Here is a 23,837-nt window from a genome sequence, read left to right as displayed (position 1 = left end):
CAGTTAAGGGTACTTAAACCACAGCGCCGTTAATTAACGGCGCTGTAGAAAAAGTGAATAGCGCCCCCCAGAGTCGGATTTTCTCTGGGGTCTCGATTGCCGGGGGTAGCCGAGACCCGGAGTTGCGATCGCCGGTAGTAAACCGTTTAAAAAAAACAACGCGATTTCCCTTTTAATTTCTCTGACCTCCGATGTGATCGCACATCAGAGGACAGAGAAAAGGGGTGCCAGATAGCCCCCCATACTCACCTGTCTCCCCAGTGCTCCTCGTGGCTCCCGATGGTCGCCACCATTTTTTTCCGGCAAAAAAAATGGCGGGCGCATGCGCAGTGCGCCCGCCGGCCAGCACCGAGAGGATCTTTGGAGTCTCGGCTGCCGGGAGTAGCCGAGACCCCAAAGAACAGGCTGTCCCTGGAATCTCCTGCGTCCTCTCCTGCCCGCCGACGTCTTCATCTGGAAAGAAAATGGCTGGCGCATGCGCAGTGCGCCCGCCATCTGTCGCCATCTGCCGGCCGGCAGGAGAAGAGCAGTTGGGGCTAAAATTAGGGTTAGGGCTAAATTTAGGGTTAGGGCTGGGGCTAAATATAGGGTTAGGCTTCTTTCACACTTGCGTCGGCCCGACATACCGACGCACGTTGTGAAAATTGTGCACAATGTGGGCAGCGGATGCAGTTTTTCAATGCATCCGCTGCCCAGTCTATGTCCTGGGGAGAAGGGGGCGGAGTTACGGCCACGCATGCGCGGTCGGAAATGGCGGACGCGACGTACAAAAAAAGTTACATTGAACTTTTTTTGTGCCGACGGTCCGCCAAAACACAACTGATGCAGTCCACAACGGACGCGGTGTGGCGATCCGTCGGCAATACAAGTCTATAGGCAAAAAACGCATCCTGCGGGCACATTTGCAGGATCCGTTTTTTGTCCAAAACGACGGATTGCGACGGATGCCAAACGACGCAAGTGTGAAAGTAGCCTTAGGGCTAGGGTTAGGGTTGGGGCTAAAGTTAGGGCTGGGGTTAGGGCTAAAGTTAGAGCTAGGGTTGGGATTAGGGTTAGGATTAGGGTTGGTATTAGAATTAGGGTTGGCATTAGGGTTACGGTTAGGGTTGTGATTAGGGGTGTATTGGGATTAGGGTTAGGTTTGAGGTTAGGGTTGAGATTAGGATTAGGGGTGTGTTGGATTTAGGGTTTTGATTAGGGTTATGGTTAGGGTTGACATTAGGGTTGTTTTGGGGTTAGGGTTGTGATTATCGTTAGGGTTGTGATTAGGATTATGTATCGGGTTAGGGTTGGAGTTAGAATTGGGGGGTTTAGGTGCATCAGGGGGTCTCCAAACACGACAGCCAATTTTGCGCTCAAAAAGTCAAATGGTGCTCCCTCCCTTTTGAGCTCTGCCGTGCGCCCAAACAGTGGGTTACCCCCACATATGGGGCATCAGTGTACTCGGGATAAATTGGACAACAAATTTTGGGGTCCAACTTCTCCTGTTACCCTTGTGAAAATAAAAACTTGGGGGCTACAAAATCTTTTTTTGGGGAAAAAAAAAATATTTTTTATTTTCACGACTCTGCATTCTAAACTTCTGTGCAGCACTTGGGCATTCAAAGTGCTCACCACACATCTAGATAAGTTCCATGGGGGGTCTAGTTTCCAAAATGGTGTCACTTGTGGGGGGTTTCCACTGTTTAGGCACATCAGGGGCTCTCTAAACGTGACATGGCGTCCGATCTCAATTCCAGCCAATTCTGCATTGAAAAAGTCAAACGGCGCTCCTTCACTTCCAAGTTCTGTGGTGCGCCCAAACAGTGGTTTACCCCCACATATGGGGTATCGACGTACTCAGGAGAAATTGCATAACAAAATTTATGGTTACATTTCTGTGTTTACACTTGTGAAAATAAAAAAAAAAATGGTTCTGAAGTTTGCAAAAAAAAGTTAAAGGGCACCTGTCACCCCGAAATTCGCGGGTGAGGTAAGCCCACCGGCATCAGGGGCTTATCTGCAGCATTCTGTAATGCTGTAGATAAGCCCCCGATGTTACCTGAAAGAGGAGAAAAAGACGTTATATTATACTCACTCAGGGGCGGTCCCGCTGCTGGTCAGGTCAGATGGGCGTCTCCGGTCCGCTGCGGCGCCTCCTATCTTCTTTCTATGACGTCCTCTTCTGATCTTCAGCCACGGCTCCGGCGCAGGCGTACTTTGCTCTGCCCTGTTGAGGGCAGACAAAGTACTGCAGTGCGCAGACGCCGGGCCTCTGACCTTTCCGGCGCCTGCGCACTGCAGTACTATCCTCTGCCCTCAAGAGGGCAGAGCAAAGTACGCCTGAGCCGGAGCCGTGGCTGAAGATCAGAAGAGGACATCTTGTAATGAAGATGGGAGGCGCCGCAGCGGACCGGAGACGCCCATCCGACCTGACCAGCAGCGGGACCGCCCCTGGGTGAGTATAATATAACGTCTTTTTCTCCTTTTTCAGGTAACATCGGGGGCTTATCTACAGCATTACAGAATGCTGTAGATAAGCCCCTGATGCCGGTGGGCTTACCTCACCCGCGATTTTCGGGGTGACAGGTGCCCTTTAAATGTTCATTTTTTCCTTCCACATTGTTTCAGTTCCTGTGAAGCACGTAAAAGTAACATAGTAACATAGTTAGTAAGGCCGAAAAAAGACATTTGTCCATCCAGTTCAGCCTATATTCCATCATAATAAATCCCCAGATCTACGTCCTTCTACAGAACCTAATAATTGTATGATACAATATTGTTCTGCTCCAGGAAGACATCCAGGCCTCTCTTGAACCCCTCGACTGAGTTCGCCATCACCACCTCCTCAGGCAAGCAATTCCAGATTCTCACTGCCCTAACAGTAAAGAATCCTCTTCTATGTTGGTGGAAAAACCTTCTCTCCTCCAGACGCAAAGAATGCCCCCTTGTGCCCGTCACCTTCCTTGGTATAAACAGATCCTCAGCGAGATATTTGTATTGTCCCCTTATATACTTATACATGGTTATTAGATCGCCCCTCAGTCGTCTTTTTTCTAGACTAAATAATCCTAATTTCGCTAATCTATCTGGGTATTGTAGTTCTCCCATCCCCTTTATTAATTTTGTTGCCCTCCTTTGTACTCTCTCTAGCTCCATTATATCCTTCCTGAGCACCGGTGCCCAAAACTGGACACAGTACTCCATGTGCGGTCTAACTAGGGATTTGTACAGAGGCAGTATAATGCTCTCATCATGTGTATCCAGACCTCTTTTAATGCACCCCATGATCCTGTTTGCCTTGGCAGCTGCTGCCTGGCACTGGCTGCTCCAGGTAAGTTTATCATTAACTAGGATCCCCAAGTCCTTCTCCCTGTCAGATTTACCCAGTGGTTTCCCGTTCAGTGTGTAATGGTGATATTGATTCCCTCTTCCCATGTGTATAACCTTACATTTATCATTGTTAAACCTCATCTGCCACCTTTCAGCCCAAGTTTCCAACTTATCCAGATCCATCTGTAGCAGAATACTATCTTCTCTTGTATTAACTGCTTTACATAGTTTTGTATCATCTGCAAATATCGATATTTTACTGTGTAAACCTTCTACCAGATCATTAATGAATATGTTGAAGAGAACAGGTCCCAATACTGACCCCTGCGGTACCCCACTGGTCACAGCGACCCAGTTAGAGACTATACCATTTATAACCACCCTCTGCTTTCTATCACTAAGCCAGTTACTAACCCATTTACACACATTTTCCCCCAGACCAAGCATTCTCATTTTGTGTACCAACCTCTTGTGCGGCACGGTATCAAACGCTTTGGAAAAATCGAGATATACCACGTCCAATGACTCACCGTGGTCCAGTCTATAGCTTACCTCTTCATAAAAACTGATTAGATTGGTTTGACAGGAGCGATTTCTCATAAACCCATGCTGATATGGAGTTAAACAGTTATTCTCATTGAGATAATCCAGAATAACATCCCTCAGAAACCCTTCAAATATTTTACCAACAATAGAGGTTAGACTTACTGGCCTATAATTTCCAGGTTCATATTTAGAGCCCTTTTTGAATATTGGCACCACATTTGCTATGCGCCAGTCCTGCGGAACAGACCCTGTCGCTATAGAGTCACTAAAAATAAGAAATAATGGTTTATCTATTACATTACTTAGTTCTCTTAGTACTCGTGGGTGTATGCCATCCGGACCCGGAGATTTATCTATTTTAATCTTATTTAGCCGGTTTCGCACCTCTTCTTGGGTTAGATTGGTGACCCTTAATATAGGGTTTTCATTGTTTCTTGGGATTTCACCTAGCATTTCATTTTCCACCGTGAATACCGTGGAGAAGAAGGTGTTTAATATGTTAGCTTTTTCCTCGTCATCTACAACCATTCTTTCCTCACTATTTTTTAAGGGGCCTACATTTTCAGTTTTTATTTTTTTACTATTGATATAGTTGAAGAACAGTTTGGGATTAGTTTTACTCTCCTTAGCAATGTGCTTCTCTGTTTCCTTTTTGGCAGCTTTAATTAGTTTTTTAGATAAAGTATTTTTCTCCCTATAGTTTTTTAGAGCTTCAATGGTGCCATCCTGCTTTAGTAGTGCAAATGCTTTCTTTTTACTGTTAATTGCCTGTCTTACTTCTTTGTTTAGCCACATTGGGTTTTTCCTATTTCTAGTCCTTTTATTCCCACAAGGTATAAACCGCTTACACTGCCTATTTAGGATGTTCTTAAACATTTCCCATTTATTATCTGTATTCTTATTTCTGAGGATATTGTCCCAGTCTACCAGATTAAGGGCATCTCTAAGCTGTTCAAACTTTGCCTTCCTAAAGTTCAATGTTTTTGTGACTCCCTGACAAGTCCCCCTAGTGAAATACAGGTGAAACTGCACAATATTGTGGTCGCTATTTCCTAAATGCCCAACCACCTGCAGATTTGTTATTCTGTCAGGTCTATTAGATAGTATTAGGTCTAAAAGTGCTGCTCCTCTGGTTGGATTCTGCACCAATTGTGAAAGATAATTTTTCTTGGTTATTAGCAGAAACCTGTTGCCTTTATGTAAAGGGTTAATAAACTTCTTGAACGTGGTTTTGAGCACCTTGAGGGGTGCAGTTTTTAGAATGGTGTCACACTTGGGTATTTTCTATCATATAGACCCCTCAAAATGACTTCAAATGTGATGTGGTCCTAAAAAAAAATGGTGTTGTAGAAATGAGAAATTGCTGGTGAACTTTTAACCCTTATAACTCCCTAACAAAAAAAATTTTGTTTTGAAAATTGTGCTGATGTAAAGTAGACATGTGGGAAACGTTACTTATTAACTATTTTTCGTGACCTATCTCTCTGATTTAAGGGCACAAAAATACAAAGTTTGAAAATTGCAAAATTTTAAAAATTTTCGCCATATTTCCGTTTTTTTCATAAATAATCGCAAGTAATGTCGAAGAAATGTTACCACTAACATGAAGTACAATATGTCACGAAAAAACAATCTCAGAATCAGCGGGATCCGTTGAAGCGTTCCCGAGTTATAACCTCATAAAGGGACAGTGGTCAGAATTGCAAAAATTGGCTCGGTCACTAAGGGGTTAAAGCAAAAAAACAAAAACAAAAAAAAAAAAACAACAAAGTAACATACTGCAGTCCAAATCGCTATCTATGGCCCCACACGAGTCAAAAAGAGAAAAATAGTATAGAAATAATCTCTATGGAAAGGGGAGCACAATCTGAGACATTTTAGCCGTCCTTGATAGTAGAAAAAAAGACAGACAAAAACACCCAAGAAATTATCAAATAAAAATGCATGAAGACGACATTTCCCCAATATCATAAAAAAGTAAATTAAAGTAAAAATAACAAAAAAATTAACCCTCGAACTTACAAAAAAAAAAAAAAAAAAAAAAAAATTTGACTGTGAAAAATTCAAAAAAAAATTTTTTTTAGAGCTTTTAAAGGAGCATGAACGTTAAAACCCCAAAATGTTTTAGGGGTGAGCGAGAAAATAGTCATGAACTGGTTAATACCGTGTTTTTTTTTTAAGCCCTTTGCATTGTTTTGTCCCTCTGTTACTCCTCTTGGAAGAGTGTGCAGAAGTCTGGGAAGTGAGTGAGGAGGGGACACAGGAGGTGACGGGCACTGTGAGGGGACACAGGAGGTGACGGGCACTGTGAGGGGACACAGGAGGTGACGGGCACTGTGAGGGGACACAGGAGGTGACGGGCACTGTGAGGGGACACAGGAGGTGACGGGCACTGTGAGGGGGCACAGGAGGTGACGGGCACTGTGAGGGGACACAGGAGGTGACGGGCACTGTGAGGGGGCACAGGAGGGGACGGGCACTGTGAGGGGGCACAGGAGGGGACGGGCACTGTGAGGGGGCACAGGTGGCGCCTGGCACCGGTATGGAGACACACTGCTCCGTACCTACCTGACCAGTGACCTGGCTTCTTCTGCTTGACAAACGCTGCCGCCGTTTCCTACTCTCGCGATAATATCCCGCGCCGGAAGTTGCCCGCGGTGCACTGTGGGAGCCGTAGTCCTCCCCGCCGAGGCCTCCCTGTGTCCCGGAAGTGAAGGGTGTGATGGGATATGTAGTTTCCGCCGTCCGCTCTCTCCCGTGTAGCAGCAGCATCCCCGATGTTGGCGAGTTGCCGCTGCTAGTTGCAGTGATGCCGGGCTTCACCTGCTGCGTCCCCGGATGCTACAGCAACTCTCACCGGGATAAAGGGCTGCACTTTTACACGTTCCCCAAGGACCCGGAGCTGAGACACTTGTGGCTGAAGAACGTGTCCCGGGCTGGAGTCACCGGCTGCTTCAATACTTTCCAGCCCACTAACGGGCACCGGGTGTGCAGCCTGCACTTCCACGGGGGGCGCAAGTCCTACAGCATCAAGGTGCCCACCATATTCCCCCTGAGAGGGGTGAACGAGAGGAAAGCCCGGCGGGGCAATGCTGGGGAGCGCCCCCGAAAGCGCCACCACCAGCCCAGCTACTCCACGGGGGCCACCACGGTGCTGGTGACGGGGCTGCCGGAGCAGGAGGTGCTGGAGCTGACGGCGGGTGGGGCGGAGATGATGCTGCTGGGGGCCGCGCCAGAGCTGGAGGCATCGGCAGCCATGGGCCGCTCCGCCGATCACCCCATGGGCTCGGAAGCCAACCCGGTGAACCTGACGGTGAAGCTGGACCCCAGCGGCTCGCACTTCTCCCCGGTGACGGCGCACCAGCAGCTGCAGGTGGTGGTGGTGGGAGAAGAGACCTACCCCATGCCCGAGTACTACCCAGCCCCTCAATACGCCGACCACTCCTACTCCATGTCCTCCGGGACCACCACCGAAGAGCTGCTGCGCAAACTCAACGAGCAGCGGGACATCATCGCCCTGATGGAGGTGAAGATGAAGGAGATGAAGTCCAGCATCAGACACTTACGGCTCACCGAGGTGAAACTGCGAGAGGAGATCCGACAGAAAGACAAGGTCCTGTCCATGAACGCCGCCAAGAAAAAACTCGAGGGCAACTCCTAAGACCACCAAGTGACCTCTGTCAGAGGTTCTCCATGAACGCCGCCAAGGACAAACTTGAGGGCAACTCCTAAGACCACCAAGTGACCTCTGTCAGAGGTTCTCCATGAACGCCGCCAAGGACAAACTTGAGGGCAACTCCTAAGACCACCAAGTGACCTCTGTCGGAGGTTCTCCATGAATGCCGCCAAGGACAAACTTGAGGGCAACTCCTAAGACCACCAAGTGACCTCTGTCAGAGGTTCTCCATGAATGCCGCCAAGGACAAACTTGAGGGCAACTCCTAAGACCACCAAGTGACCTCTGTCGGAGGTTCTCCATGAATGCCGCCAAGAAAAAACTTGAGGGCAACTCCTAAGACCACCAAGTGACCTCTGTCGGAGGTTCTCCATGAATGCCGCCAAGAAAAAACTTGAGGGCAACTCCTAAGACCACCAAGTGACCTCTGTCGGAGGTTCTTCACAAAGGATGGCTTGGTTTTTTTTTGGGGGGGTTGCCTTTTTTTCCAGATACGCTCCCTAAACAACAAGGAGTTAAAAAAACATGAGTTTAGATGGGAGAGTTACTGCTGAAAGAAAACAGCCCTAAGGGTATTTCCGTCCGAGGTTCTACTTTAAGGAGGTTTTGGAGGAGAGACTCTATAAAATAAAAAACATTTTTTGGGAGCGTTTTCACTCTAAAAACTCCTGGTCACTCTTGGTTGTTTTTTGTTTCAGAAAATAGCAGAAAGTCTCCGAAAAACCTTTTTTAAAGTAAAAAATAACCTTTGACCGGAGAATTTCTGTACCACAAACTCCTGGGGAAAACAATAACAAAACTGTGCGAACACACTCCTAAGGAGAAGTTCTCCAGTTTTTGGGGGTTTTTTTCCAGTGTGGATCAGTTTCAAAAACTCTTCCTATTCACTTGTATTGGAAATCCACTTTGATGTTCATCTAAAGGTGTTTTTTCCTGAAAAGGTTTTTCAAAACACCTCGTAGAAAAACAAACAAAGTGCATGTCATCATTTGGAATCTGATGCCAAATAGACACTGTCCAATCAAAAGGCTGCAAAAAATAAACTTCCTCTAAAAACTGTATGTACAGATTTTTTTATTATTTTTATATTTTAGGTTTTTCAAAAACCACATTTTTTTTTAATTCATTTATTTTTTATGTTTTCAAAAACCACAATAATAAAAAAAAAAAATATATATATATATATATATATATATATATATATATATATATATATATATATATAATTTTTTTTTCTCTCTGCAGTCTGTTATGTTATTTGGATCCGCAGTCTTCAGGATCCGCTTGGAAAAAAGTGACATGGACTTTAAATTTTTTATTTTATTTTTTTAAACTTTCTCAAGGGGGAAAATAAGTTACCAAAAAAAAAAAATATATGAACCTCAAAAGTGGATTTCCAAAAGTTTTTGAGAAGATCTGCTACTAAAAAAAAAAAAAAAAAAAAAATCCTCAGTGTGAACATAGCCTTGGAAGCGGTTTCCACTAGAAAAACTTTTGTTTTTGACAGCTTAAAAAAAAAAAAAAAGCCTAAGACTTTCATATGTAACCCGCCACGTTCGGGCGGTAAACGATCTTGTGAGAAGGAACCCTAAGAATGTAATCGTGTCTCCAAGTTGTAGATGTCAATGCAACAGACCTGCGGAAAAGTCCATCATGGTACAAAAGTCGTGAAAAATGTATTCAGTTGTTCCATTTTGTCTTTTGCATGCGTGTTGTATTCCGTGACACCATGAGGACGAGGAGACTTTTAGGTTCAGTTTTCCTTGGAGAGGAGACTTATATTTTTTTTTAAGAGACTGAGATAAATTGTGATGCACTTATTCAATATTGTTTTGCAAAGTTGTGGGGTTTTTTTTTGTTGTTCTTTAAGGCCAAATATGTTTGCCAATGGTTTTTCAGGACATCCGCAGTTAAGTGTCAAAGTGACTTGTGGATGGATTGCTCAGGTCGGACGCCAGCTCTATCCTATGGAAAGGGACTATGGACGTATACAGTGTGCACTGCGTATGGAAACATTGGTAAAGACTGGTCTGAGAATCATTCATGGTTTTTTTTTTTAATAAAAGTTTATTTTGATGGTAGATTTTTGAGATTCTGGCTGGAGCGGGTTGGTCCTATTGCGATATTTTTATGCAACGATTCTCTCCTACAGCGTGCCAAAAACTTACGACCGTTGGGATGTTTTATGAAGGATTGATGCAATGAGTGGGAAATGGTGACTTGATTAAAGGGGTTGTCTGGCCTTAGGCTACAAGTCTGCAGTCACTTTGTGGTTTGATATGTGACTGCAGACTTATGAATCTTCACATGTCACACACTGAGGATTCTCTGGTGGCGGGCGCGTGACTGCAAGTATGTGATTTCCGTACATGTGGTCACATGCAGACTAGAAGTGCGCGAGCTCACTCAATGCAAGTGTATTGAGCTAGGCCGGACATGTCTAGTCGGAATGTGTCCAGAAATGTGCAAATTGCATACGTAACAGCGGAGAATCCTCATAGTACATGTCATGTAAGGATTCACAAGTCTGCAGTCACATAGAGCCTGGACAATCCATTTAAAGCAAATGTTGTCACCAGATTTATTGTTCGCATTCTGAGACCAGCATAATATAAGGGCAGAGACCTCCAATTCCAGTAGGCTTGATGTAGTTTGCTAAACTTAAGTTTTTTCTGCTGCATCTCTGCTAGTCTTCTCACCGTTGTCTGCTCAATGATGAGCTTTGGCTATCAATGCCCCCCCATGACTGACAGCTTCATGACTACATAATCTGTTATGGGTGGTCATTGCTGGCTAAAGCTCATCATTGAGCAGACTCGACACTGAGAGGACTAGCAGAGATGCAGTAGATACAACAGTAACTTTACCATACTCAGTAAGCGACATCGTTGGAATCTGGACTCTGCCCCTACTTTATGAATCTGTCAGATGTGGAAGCATAAATCTGGTGATGGGTTTTCCTTAAAGCGTTAGTCCCCACATTAAAGGGAGTCCATCAGCACAAATTGACTGTTCAGATCAAGCACATGCACTCTGTAAACCCTTGACGTGGCCAAAAAGTTTAGTGCACCATCCCACCTACTTGCTTTCAATCTATCGTTGCTCTTTTCTTCATTGATGGCTCCGACTCTACAGGAGCCAGAGAAAGGCGATATATGTGAAAAACAAGTAGATAAAAAGGTGACAGAACTGACCATTAAGGGACGCCCCAGCGCCTGGATTGGTTTGAATAGTCATTTTGTGCTGATAGACTCTGTTTAATAAAAGTTATCTCCTTTTCAGAACTTATGGAGGGTCCAACATCAGTCCAGACTGCAGGGCTGGTAAATGCCTCATTGTAGTGGTGTCTGCACATACGTGCCTCAGGACCATTCATTTTGAACTGTGGGGTAAAAAAATCAAATGCTGTGCTTGACTATTTCTGGCAGACCAAGAGGGTATGGATGGAGTGGTTACATGGTTACGACTCCTCTCCGATGATGCATTTAAGAACCCTGTTCTTGGGTTTGGTGGGAGTCCCAGTGGTCGGACTCTTGACAGTAACAAAGTTATCGACTATTATTTCAATCAGTGATAACTTGAAATGTTGGGAAGAACCCTTTAAGGATTCTGTATTGATCAAAGCGTCTTCTGTGCGCTACAAAGAACTGCTGGGTAGGGACTCCCTCCATATAGTGCTCAAGACCCAATGATCCCAGATTATCTACATAAAACAACAAATGTTGCAGTATGACATTATTTTTGGGGGGAGAATTTTTAGAGAACCTATGTAAAAAATGGTGACATGTTGAGATATAGTAGGAAACAGTGCCTTACCAGACAATGGAGCTTGTACTGAGGCTTAATGAATATAGTGGTTTTCCAAATACATACATTTATCATTTATCCACAGAAGTAGGTGATAAATGTGTGATCACTGGGGGTCGGATGTGCCCTCCACCGACTATGAATTGGAGGTACCAAAGTCTACTGTGTGAGTGAAAAGGTAGTGCACATGTGTGACCAGTGTTCCACCCACTTTCTATGGGACATGATGCTGAAGGTGGTTTCTTATTCTTCAAGTTTTCGTATTCGGCAATTTTTTTTTACAAATTTAACAAAAGTTTTTTTGTTAAAAAAATCACTTACAGAAAACAATACAGTGAGTCTCACCAATGTGAATACACTTAATAGCCGCTACAAAACTGGCACAAAAAAAGAGCATTAAATAGGGCACTGAAGGGCATTATTGAAAGGGTTAAATGACTTTGGGCCACTGATCTCACACTGCAGACGCATAGATCAGGATGCCCCACATCAAATTCAGGTCACTCCACCTTGGCCCTAATGGGTTCTGAGCATGAGAACTGGCATCAACGTGGATGATCAGCCAATTTTCACTGGTTTGAATAAGTAACTGGTGGTTTTCAGGGGTTAAATAACTTTGGGCCACTGATCTCACACCAGGATTATACAGATAATGATGCCCCGCATCAAATTCAGGTCATTCTTGCCTTGCCCAAACTGTTCCTGGGCATCAAAGTGAGCAAAATACCGTATATACTCGCGTCTAAGCTGACCCGAGTATAAGCCGACCCCCCTTAATTTTGCCACAAAAAACTGGGAAAACTTAATGACTCGAGTATAAGCCTAGGGTGGAAAAATGCAGCAGCTACCGGTAAATGTCAAAAGTAAAAATAGATACCAATAAAAGTAAAATTAATTGAGATATCAATAGGTTGTGTTATTGAATATCCATATTGAATCAGGAGCCCCATATAATGCTCCATACAGATCATGATGGGCCCCATATAATGCTCCATACAAAATACTCCCCATATAATGCTCCATACAGTTTATGATGGCCCCATAAGATGCTCCATATTAAAACATGTCCCATATAATGCTGCACAAAGGTTAATAATGGCCCCATAAGATGCTCCATAGACACATTTGCCCCATACAGTACTGCATAAAGGTTAATAAGGGCCCCAAATGATGCTCCATTGAGACATTTGCCCAATATAATGCTGCACAAATGCTGATTATGGCCCCTTAAGATGCTCCATAAAGATATTTGCCCCATATAATGCTGCACAAATGCTGATTATGGCCCCATAAGATGCTCCATACAGACATTTGCCCCATATAGTGCTGCACAAACGGTTGAATATGGCCCCATAAGTTGCTCCATAGAGATATTTGCCCCATATGCTGTTGCTGTGATTAAAAAGAAAAAAATGACACTCGCCTCTCGTTAATCAGGCCCTTGGCACTTGCAATGTTCACCAATCCTCGTTCCGGCGCTGCTGTGTCTTCCGCATCCTCAGCACTGACGTTCAGGCAGAGGGCGCGCACTAATCGCGTAATAGTGCCCTCTGACCTGAGCATCACTGCAGAGGACACTGAAGACGGAGCGGCGCCCGGAACGAGGACAGGTGAATATCGCACAGCGCTCCCCTCCCCATTATACTCACCTGCTCCTGGCGCGGTCCCTGCATCTCCGGGCGCTGACAGCTTCTTCCAGCGTTGAGCGTTCACCGTTACCGCTCATTACAGTAATGAATATGCGGCTCCACCCCTATGAGAGTGGAGTCGGGTCCATATTCATTACTGTAATGAGCGGTACCATGTGACCGCTCAACGCTGGAAGAAGCGGTCAGCGCCCGGAGATGCAGGGACATGTGACAGCTGCCCCTCCCCCGCCGACCCCCCTGGGACAATGACTCGAGTATAAGCCGAGAGGGGCACTTTCAGCCTAAAAAAATGGGCTGAAAATCTCGGCTTATACTCGAGTATATACGGTAGCTAATTTTCACAGATTTAAATGTGTTTTTTAAAGTGTTAAATGACCTTGGGTCATTGGTCTTATAACGCAAGCACAAAACGGGGAGATCCAAATCAAAATCCTTTTTTTTTCCGGTTGGCCGGAGTGGTTATTGTTCTAAAAAAGCTGGCATCAAAGTTGACAAATTGCAAATTTGTACTGATTTGAATAAGTTCCTTTTGTTTTAAGGGTTAAAGGAGTTGTCCCGTCTTAAGCTGAAAGTCTGCCGCCTCTCTGTGACTGCAGACTTGTGAGTTCTTACAGCACACACACTGCTCATTTTGATGCCAGTTCTCATGCCCAAAACCAATTAGGGCCAGGCTGGAGTGACCTGAATTTGATGTGGGGCGCCCTGATCTATAGGTGCCTCTCATAAATTTAGAATATAATCAAAAAGTTAATTTATTTCACTTCTTCAATGCAAAAAGTGAAACTCGTATATTATTGTCATTACAAACAGAGTGATTTACTTCAAGTGTTTATTTTTGTTAATGTTGATGATTATGGCTTAAAGCCAATGAAAACCCAAAAGTATCTCAAGTAAATCAAAATAATTAACGAAAAACACCTGTAAAGGCTTTCTAAGGATTTAGAAAGGTCCCTTAGTCTGTTTCAGTAGGCTCCACAATCGTGGGGAAGACTGCTGACTTGACAGATATCCAGAAGGCAGTCATTGACACACTCCACAAGGAGAGTAAATTTTGCATTTCATTTGGAAATCAAGGTTTCAGAGTCTGGAGGAAGAGTGGAGGCCACAATCCAAGCTGCTGGAGGTCTAGTGTGAAGTTTCCACAATTATTGATGGTTTGGGGAGCCATGTCATCTGCTGGTGTAGGTCCACTGTGTTTTATCAAGACCAAAGTCAGCACAGCCGTCTACCAGGAAATTTTAGAGCGCTTCATGCTTCCCTCTGCTGACAAGCTTTTTGGAGATGGACATTTCATTCTCCAGCAGGACTTGGCCCCTGTGCACACTGCCAAAAGTACCAATACCTGGTTTACAAACAACAGTATGACTGTGCTTGATTGGCAGCAAACTCGCCTGACCTTAACCCAATAGAGAATCTATGGGGTATTGTCAAGAGGCTAGATTTTATAGTTGTTTTTTTTTACATTTTACTACCTTAGCAAGAAAATCACATATGTACTACCATTCAAAAGTTTAAGGTCACCCACACAATTGTGTTTTTTTTTTCATGAAAACTCATACTTTTATTAATCAAATGAGTTGCCAAATGAATTGAAAATCTAGTCCAGACATTGACGAGGTTCTAAAAAAAGATTTTTACTTGAAATAATTTTCTCATTCAAACTTTGCTTTTGTCAAAGAATGCTCCCTTTGCAGCAATAACAGCATTTGGCATTCCAGCAGTTAATTTACTGAGGTAATCTGGAGAAATTTCACCCCATGCTTTGATAAGCCCCTCCCACAAGTTGTCGCAATTAACGCCATGCAACGGGTCCGTTAGCGCACCCATTGACGGCAATGTGATTTTTATCTGTAGCGCATCGCTAGCGCATGCCGTTTTCGGCATGCGCTAGCGTTGTGCCGTTATTTTGTGACGGACCTCGGCAAACGCAATCACTCTAAAGACATTGCGTTAACGCAATCCGCTAGCGCTATGCGCTAAACGGATTGCCCTAACGCAATGTGAACCTAGCCTAAGACCAAGATAGAGCTTTTTGGTAAAGCACATCATCCTACCATTTACCAATAACATAACGAGGCCTACAAAGAAAAGAACAAAGTACCTACATTCAAACATGGAGGTTCAAATATGTTTTGGGGTTGGATTTCTGCCTATGGCACTGTGTGTCTTGATTGTGTGCAACGCATTATTAAATCTGAAGATAGCCAAAGTATTTTTAGTGGCATTGTAGTGCACAGTGTCAGAAAGCTGGGGTTGCATCCTAGATCATGGATCTTCGTGCAGGACAGTGACTTCAAACACATACAGCTCTGGCAAAAATATTCATTTTCTCAGATTTTTCTCTTTATGGGTATATTTTTGAGTAAAATGTAAATTGTTCTTTTATTCTATACGAGAACTACTGACAACATGTCTCCGTAGTTCCAAGCAATACATTTTGTATTTATTTTCTTTAAAAAAATCACCAATCCTCCACCAAATTTCACAGTGGGTGCAAGACACTGTGGTTTTTATGCCTCTCTAGGTCTCCATCTAACCATAAGACTATGTGCACACGTTACGAATTTTTAACATTTTTTGCGCGTTCTTTCGGTGGTTTTCCGCGGCAGAAACACTAAAAAATGCATACATTAAGCATCCCATCATTTTTAATGCATTCCGCAATTTTTGTGCACATGTTGCAATAAAAATGCATCGCGGAAAAAAAAGCAGCATGTTCATAAATTTTGTGGATTATTCATGGATTTCCCGCTATTTAATTCATTGGGAAGCTCGGGAAAAAAACGTGAAAAATCCGCACAAAAACCGCAAGTAAAATGCAAGAAAAACGCATGCGGATTTCCTGAGGAAAAAGTCATTTTTTTGTCAGGAAATTTCTGCAAAGATTCCTGACGTGTGTACATAGCCTTAGACTACCAGGTGTTGATCTGGGTAAGCTTCAGCAAGGCTGGAATTGGGCAGGTTGTTCTTTGCGAAGGACGTATGAATCAATCCGCATACAAGGTTATCCTTCAAAAAACAGTTGATTCCTTCTGCTCAGGCAATGTCCCCAACTCTGAGAACTGGTTTTTCCAGCAGGACAATGCGCCATGCCACACAGCTAGGTCAATCAAGGTGTGGATGAAGGACCACCACTTCAAATCCCTGTTATGGCCAGCTCAATCTCCAGACCTGAACCCCAGGAATATATTTAAGAAGGTACATAGACATGCATCACAAATGTAAAGGCAACATACCAGATGGGAATACACAGGATGTCAAGAAGTCTCCCGCCCACCCCAACGCGCGTTTTGGTGGGCGGCCCCCTGGGGAAGGAAATCTCTGAAACGCGCGTTGCGGTGGGCGGGAGACTTCTTGACATCCTGTGTATTCCCATCTGGTATGTTACCTTTTACATTTGTGACGCATGTCTATGTACCTTCTTAAATATATTGCTATGTGATTTTATGATGTATTCAGGGTTATTTATTGGTACTATATTGATGAATTATATATGTCATCAGGGTGGGCATATCTACTATCATAAGCTTGACATACAGGTCCTTCTCAAAAAATTAGCATATAGTGTTAAATTTCATTATTTACCATAATGTAATGATTACAATTAAACTTTCATATATTATAGATTCATTATCCACCAACTGAAATTTGTCAGGTGTTTTATTGTTTTAATACTGATGATTTTGGCATACAACTCCTGATAACCCAAAAAACCTGTCTCAATAAATTAGCATATTTCACCCATCCAATCAAATAAAAGTGTTTTTTAATAACAAACAAAAAAACCAACAAATAATAATGTTCAGTTATGCACTCAATACTTGGTCGGGAATCCTTTGGCAGAAATGACTGCTTCAATGCGGCGTGGCATGGAGGCAATCAGCCTGTGACACTGCTGAGATGTTATGGAGGCCCAGGATGCTTCAATAGCGGCCTTAAGCTCATCCAGAGTGTTGGGTCTTGCGTCTCTCAACTTTCTCTTCACAATATCCCACAGATTCTCTATGGGGTTCAGGTCAGGAGAGTTGGCAGGCCAATTGAGCACAGTAATACCATGGTCAGTAAACCATTTACCAGTGGTTTTGGCACTGTGAGCAGGTGCCAGGTCGTGCTGAAAAATGAAATCTTCATCTCCATAAAGCATTTCAGCCGATGGAAGCATGAAGTGCTCCAAAATCTCCTGATAGCTAGCTGCATTGACCCTGCCCTTGATGAAACACAGTGGACCAACACCAGCAGCTGACATGGCACCCCACACCATCACTGACTGTCGGTACTTGACACTGGACTTCAGGCATTTTGGCATTTCCTTCTCCCCAGTCTTCCTCCAGACTCTGGCACCTTGATTTCCGAATGACATGCAAAATTTGCTTTCATCAGAAAAAAGTACTTGGGACCACTTAGCAACAGTCCAGTGCTGCTTCTCTGTAGCTCAAAAGTGGCTTTACCTGGGGAATGCGGCACCTGTAGCCCATTTCCTGCACACGCCTGTGCACGGTGGCTCTGGATGTTTCCACACCAGACTCAGTCCACTGCTTCCTCAGGTTCCCCAAGGTCTGGAATCGGTCCTTCTCCACAATCTTCCTCAGGGTCCGGTCTCCTCTTCTCGTTGTACAGCGTTTTCTGCCACATTGTTTCCTTCCAACAGACTTACCATTGAGGTGCCTTGATACAGCACTCTGGGAACAGCCTATTTGTTGAGAAATTTCTTTCTGGGTCTTACCCTCTTGCTTGAGGGTGTCAATGATGGCCTTCTTGACATCTGTCAGGTCGCTAGTCTTACCCATGATGGGGGTTTTGAGTAATGAACCAGGCAGGGAGTTTATAAAAGCCTCAGGTATCTTTTGCATGTGTTTAGAGTTAATTAGTTGATTCAGAAGATTAGGGTAATAGGTCGTTTAGAGAACCTTTTCTTGATATGCTAATTTATTGAGACAGGTTTTTTGGGTTATCAGGAGTTGTATGCCAAAATCATCAGTATTAAAACAATAAAAGACCTGACAAATTTCAGTTGGTGGATAATGAATCTATAATATATGAAAGTTTAATTGTAATCATTACATTATGGTAAATAATGAAATTTAACACTATATGCTAATTTTTTGAGAAGGACCTGTATATAGAGCAGGCTTGTCACCCTGTCCTCCTGGCCTTTTAACATGCACTTGATTGCCAATTTTAGCTCATCTACTTGTTAGAGACCTTTTTTGTATATTTGCTAAGTCTTTTTCTGTCTGGCATGACTAGGCAACTTGGAGGCATGCCACCATTGCAGAACCCGCCTCTTGTCTGATTCTGACACCAAAGTCTTACCAGGTGGAATTTGGGACAGGTTTACTGTAGCCACAGTAACCATCTTGGATGGCTTGGTGATGAGTTGACGTTCTTCCTTTTGGTCGGTGGGCAGGAAGGAGCAGAAAAGTGAATCAGCCTTGATATTTTCTTCAGCTGGTCAGAAATGCAGAACAAAATCAAAGCGGGCATAGAATAATGACCACCTTGTCTGGCAGAGCCATCTTGATTGTTAGCAACTGTCACTGCTCGAGTAGTTGGGAGAAGAAAGCACAGGTCCCAGGCCGAAAGGGGTCTTCTGAGGAAGAACTGCTCTGGCCACAGAAGATGTTTTGTCTGCCTCCAAAAAGAATTGTTTATTCAATTCAGGTTGATGTAATACTGGAGCAGAGAAGAAGGCTTGTTTCAGGGAAAAAAGCATTCTCAGCCTCTGGAGTTCATGCCTTCAGATCAGCACCTTTTACGGATCATGACTTACATGAGCGGTCTGGGACGAAAAATGTGGAATAAATTGTGGGTAGTAGTTGACGAATCCTAAGAATCAATAGATAGCTTTAACGCTGTCAGGATGCAGCCACTCGAGGATGGAAGACACCTTCTCTGGATCCATCTCCAGGCCTATGTCCTAGATGATATAACCTAGGAAAGGCAGAGAAAATTGTTCAAACATTCATTTCTCAATATTAGCATATAGGCGATTCTCCTGAGTCGCTGCAGGACTTGGCAAACACTCCGCCTATGCTAGGGCAGATCTGGAGAGATCAAGATATATCGTCCAAATAAACCATAACACAAATGTAGAGAAGGTCTTGAAAGATATCATTCACAAATTCTTGGAAGACAGCTGCAGCATTGTTGATCCCAAATGGCATAACTCGGTATTCAAATGACCGCCCCGGGTGTTGAAAGCCATTTTCCAGTCATCTCCTCAACGTATCCCGATGAGCTTGTATCTTCCTTGCAGATCCAGTTTGGTAAAGATCCCAGCACTTCTGAGGAGGTCGAACAACTCTGGAATCAACGTATACCTGTTCTTAACAGTCATCTGATTGAAACCTCTATAATCAATGCAAGCTCGAAGTTCCTGTCCTTTTTTCTTTTACAAAGAAGAAACTGGCTCCAGCTGGAGAAGAGCCAAATTTTCCTTAACATACTAGGACATAGCTAGAGTTTCTATTTTGGACAGGTGGTAAACTTAGTCTCATGGAGGTGAGAATCCTGTCCTGGGAGCAGGTATATAGGGCAGGTCGTATGGCCTATGTGGAGGTAACATCTCTTCTTGATGAAGTCTGCATATGACCAGTAGGCAGATGGAAATCCCGACAGAGAAGATTGTGTCACCAGCGGTGAGACCGATCCTACAGGTACAAGACACTTCTCATAAGATTGACTCCCAATGAAGCACCTCTCCGGATCTCTAGTCAAGGATGGATTCATGTATGCAGAGTACACGGAAGAAGTGGATGAGACAGCCTGGAAAGCACGTAGAAGGCGATCTGAGTATGCAGCATTCCTATTCAGAGCTCTACTTGCTCGGTGACCGCCCAAATGGCTTCGGATAGGGGTTTCCCATCAACAGATAACACCAGCAAGGAATTTTGGAGTTGTCGAACAGTGATCTGGTAGCGATCTATCACTGCTTGCTGTATGAAGTACCCTGCTGCACGGGATTTCAGATACACTGTTTCAACAAACTGGAAACCTCCACAGGTCACCGATACTGTCAGGATCCATGGCGGAAAAGAATTGCTCTCATCCAAGGTAGCCTCTCCTAACAGGAGTAGGGTTGGGAGATTTCCAAATTTGTGGGACAAGATCAAATGTGGTATCTCCACATTAAAAGCACAAGCCCCTGGCTCGACTATTTTCCTGTCGCTCAGCCAGCCCCACGTTGTTGACTTGCATAGGTTCGCTGTGGGCGAGGGATGCTGAAGAATGAACAGCCTTTGGAATGATGAAGCTAGACAAAGGGTTTTCTCTCTCGCACTGTCTCTCGGGGGTGTTCCAGGAACCAGAGATCAATTAGGATGGCCAGAGAAACTAGATCGTCCAGTGTAGTAGAAATGTCTTGAATGGATAGCTCGTGAGTTCCTGTATATATCACTGTTGATTACTGTATTACTTGTACACATACACTATATACTATCTACAGAGGTGCGGTGTAAAATCTCAGCACTGTATTATCTACACAAAGTATATACTATCTACAGAGCTCCTTTATACATCGGTCACTGGTGATAAAATTAGTGTTAGTGCTGTGGTCTATGTTATTAATCATAATGGTATATTCAGTCACCACTGTACTACATATGCTGGCAATATGTGGTTATAGTGTTATGTGGCGGTATTTCTTCCGTATATCGTGAATAAAACAAGTCTACACACCATAATGCCAGGTTTTTGTTATATAAAAAAAACATACCAAGAAGAATAACTTTGGAACTTTTTCCTCTTTTTATGTCATCCATAATCTAAACAATTCGGGTGAAAAAATAAACTGACATTTTTGTGTGGTCAAAAAAAATAAAGAACTAGGGGGGCATGCCCAGCATCCGGAGGGGAAGGACGCATGGTGGAGAGCTCCTCCAGAAAAGAGGAGAATTAGGCTTTTCCCTGGCCTTATTCGGCTTATAAAGAGCCAGATACTCCTCAGCAATACACCCGAGGTGAGGGGGACCCTTGGCTCGGGACTCCCTGAGACATGAAGTCGGCGCCCTGGATCCACGGACGTGAAGGGGCCTTACAATCCTGCTGCGCAGGGTGCAGGCTGACATAGCGAGGATACCACGGACCTCGCAGAAGACACAGAGCAGGCCAATGAACGGCGAACGGAGTGCGGAGCGTAGCACGGCAACACAAACAAGACTGCAGGCTCTTCACAGAGCCAAGAGGTTGGTGGGGGAGTGGTGAGGGGGGCCTTCCCGCCATTGGACCCTGTGTACTTACCGAGCGGTGCACATTACGGACTCGCTCGGCCAGAGCTCTTATTGGGAGGACGTCGGTGGTGCCTGGTCTGTGCTTCGGTGAGGTGGAAGGTGACCCTGGAGAGATTGGTGAGAGTGGGTGGGGAGGCTCCCGGAGCGCTTGCCGTTGTGTCCCCTGCCTCAGCCGATTTCCCGCCCTGGGGAGGAGGGCGCCATCTTGGAGATATAATCTTCTGAGAAGAAGCACTCTCATGGCATGGACTTGTATGGGGCTCTTAGAAAACTCTCTTACTGACTTCTTCATCTTTCCTTAAAAAGGGCGAAGCTACTTTACCATCACAGCACATATAGACATTATTGTGCTCTTCCTGCACATATCTTTCAATAGATCTGTACATTTTACAAATTCAGATCTCTGGTGACACCTACTGCTGGAACTGAGTATAATGCCAGGAAATTTCCCCTTCTCTCTTGTCTAAGACTTTGTGCATGCTCCCTACAATTAGAATATCAACACATGCACCTTGGAGGGGGCTTGCTGATGGGGGGCCGTGCTTAATGTGGTGGTCGCTGCACCCCCATGTTCCCTCAAGACCTTTCATGAACAATCCAAGCAGCAAACATTTATAGGTAAATCTAAGAAGACTCCTGGACAGGCCACAAACTTATGTGAGGAGCCTCACCTGGAGGATGTGAAACGTTTTCTGAATCAAACCCCCCAGACGAGGAACACGAGATAAACAATGTCTCAAACCACACATAAGAATGGTTCCTCCTTAAAAGAATCACAGACTTTGCATGTTTCTCCTATAAAACTATCAGAAAACAACAACGGGGACAATGATATCCCTGATGTCATGAATATAGCTGAGCTAAGCAAATACATCAAGGCTCTTCCAACAAAAAAAGATCTGGAAGGTTTTGCATGCAGGCTTGAGAACTCATATAAAAAAGAGATACATAGCTTACAGGTGGAATTCACATCGCGTGTAGAAGATGTGGAGAAGACCCAGGAGGATATAACACAAGAATTACAGGCTCACAGAGAAATCATGATTGATCACACTATGAAACTGTAGGAAATATCGTCTGGTCTTGAGGACTTGGAGAATCGCAACAGGCGTAACAATATCCGTATACGTGGCCTTCCAGAGTCCATCAGCCCTCCGGACCTTGACCGCACAGTACAAAGAATCTTCCTGGACATTCTTGGCGACTGCGAAAACAACACCATTGAGTTTGATAGGATCCATAGATCCCTTGGCCCTAAACCCACATCTGACTCGCGCCCTTGAGATGTTATTTGTAGGGTGCATCATTTTAGAGTCGAAGAAGCCATCATGATCGCCTCAAGGAAAAAAGGTCTTTTCCGGTTTGAGGGCCACCCAATTTTACTCTTATCAGACTTATCCAGACGTACTCTATTCTTATGCAGAGTCTTGAAACTCCTGTTGGCAGTTCTTAAAGAGATATTCCCTACAGATGGGGGTTCCCATTTCAATTAACAGCATTTAAAGGTGGTAAAAGTGCCTCTTTCCGACTGATCGGGGACTTGGCCAATTTCTTAGGAACATTTGAGCTTCCGCTAATAGATCTACCAGAGTGGCCATTGATTACAGCACTTCCAGACGCTCCTCCAAGGTGGCTCAAGGTTTCTCAACCCAAGAAACGGATTTCCAAAGGAGACCCTTCTGACCCTCCATGAAGCTCTTTTTTCTTTTACTCTAGGTCAATTAGACTCTGTTTACTACTGCAATTCACTTAGATGTTCTGCTGCATTTGTGAAGGTCCTATGTTTGCCTTTTGCTAATCAGTTGGATCTCCTGGGCGGGTTATTGTTCTTTCTTAACATACTGTACATGTGGGTCATCTCGCCGTTATGAGGATTACTATTCTATTCTGTTGTGATAATACATGACCGTAAATCTTTGTCATTGGGACCTCTCAAAATATGAGGGGACGTGGGGGGGCTGCTGCTTCTCGGCTTCCTACCTCATCACAAGGTGTTTAGGCAAATAGATGCTTCAGTTATACTGATGCAACAACAGGTTTGGCGCATTTGCTCCAATGTACTATTTTTTATGTTCTTTGTGTTCTATTTCTCCCTCTTTGCTCTGCTCTTCTTTCCTATCTCCCCTCATCCGCCCCTTATCACACATGGCTGTCTTGTGGTTGCATGGATCGGTTACATGACGTTAAGAGATACTATCAAAATTCTAGATAATGAATACAATTAAATTCTGCTCCTTTAATGTAAAGGGGCTAAATATTCCCGAAAAACGAAGACAGGTCCTATCCGATAGCCACAAACAACGGGTCTCTGTGTTACTTCTCCAAGAGACACATTTCAAAACCGGAGTAGTGCCACATTGCATCACGAAACATTACCCTAAATAGTATCATAGCCCAAATCCATATTCCAAATCCAAAGATGTTTCAATAGCCTTTCACAAATCTTTTATGCCGGAGATCCTAAATTCTCTTATAGACAAAGATGGTAGATATATCTTTCTGCTCATCACGTGGGCAACGCATAAACTCGTGATAGCTAATGTGTATTTTCCATATAGCAGAATAGACTACTTCGTCTCACATAAGTTACTTGACTTGCCAGTGGAAGCAGACGTGGGG

The 23,837-nt window shown here is 44.1% G+C and overlaps 2 protein-coding genes across 3 annotated transcripts in view; one reads left to right on the top strand and one right to left on the bottom strand.

The window, feature by feature from the left end:
- The window catches only part of CENPT (centromere protein T), a 146,874-nt gene that overhangs the window by 107,882 nt on the left and 15,155 nt on the right, over positions 1–23,837 (bottom strand). Inside the window, exon 1 of one of the 2 annotated variants that reach the window (XM_069738601.1) lies at positions 6,427–6,516. The exons of the other annotated variant lie outside the window; for it this stretch is intronic. The gene's annotated coding sequence lies outside the window, so the exon portion shown is untranslated. Of the gene's footprint in view, positions 1–6,426; positions 6,517–23,837 lie in introns of those variants that run through there. 2 annotated transcript variants of the gene reach the window in all.
- THAP11 (THAP domain containing 11) lies at positions 6,589–8,714 on the top strand. Its single transcript, XM_069738598.1, has one exon. It carries the CDS (start codon positions 6,668–6,670, stop codon positions 7,517–7,519), a length of 852 nt encoding a protein of 283 aa, XP_069594699.1. The 5' UTR covers positions 6,589–6,667; the 3' UTR covers positions 7,520–8,714.

This window comes from Ranitomeya imitator, chromosome 9 (genome assembly GCF_032444005.1).
Source record: "Ranitomeya imitator isolate aRanImi1 chromosome 9, aRanImi1.pri, whole genome shotgun sequence".
Classification (NCBI taxonomy): domain Eukaryota; kingdom Metazoa; phylum Chordata; class Amphibia; order Anura; family Dendrobatidae; genus Ranitomeya; species Ranitomeya imitator.
The sequence above is the reverse complement of the archived record's forward strand: the minus strand, read 5'-3'. Positions and strand labels throughout refer to the sequence as shown.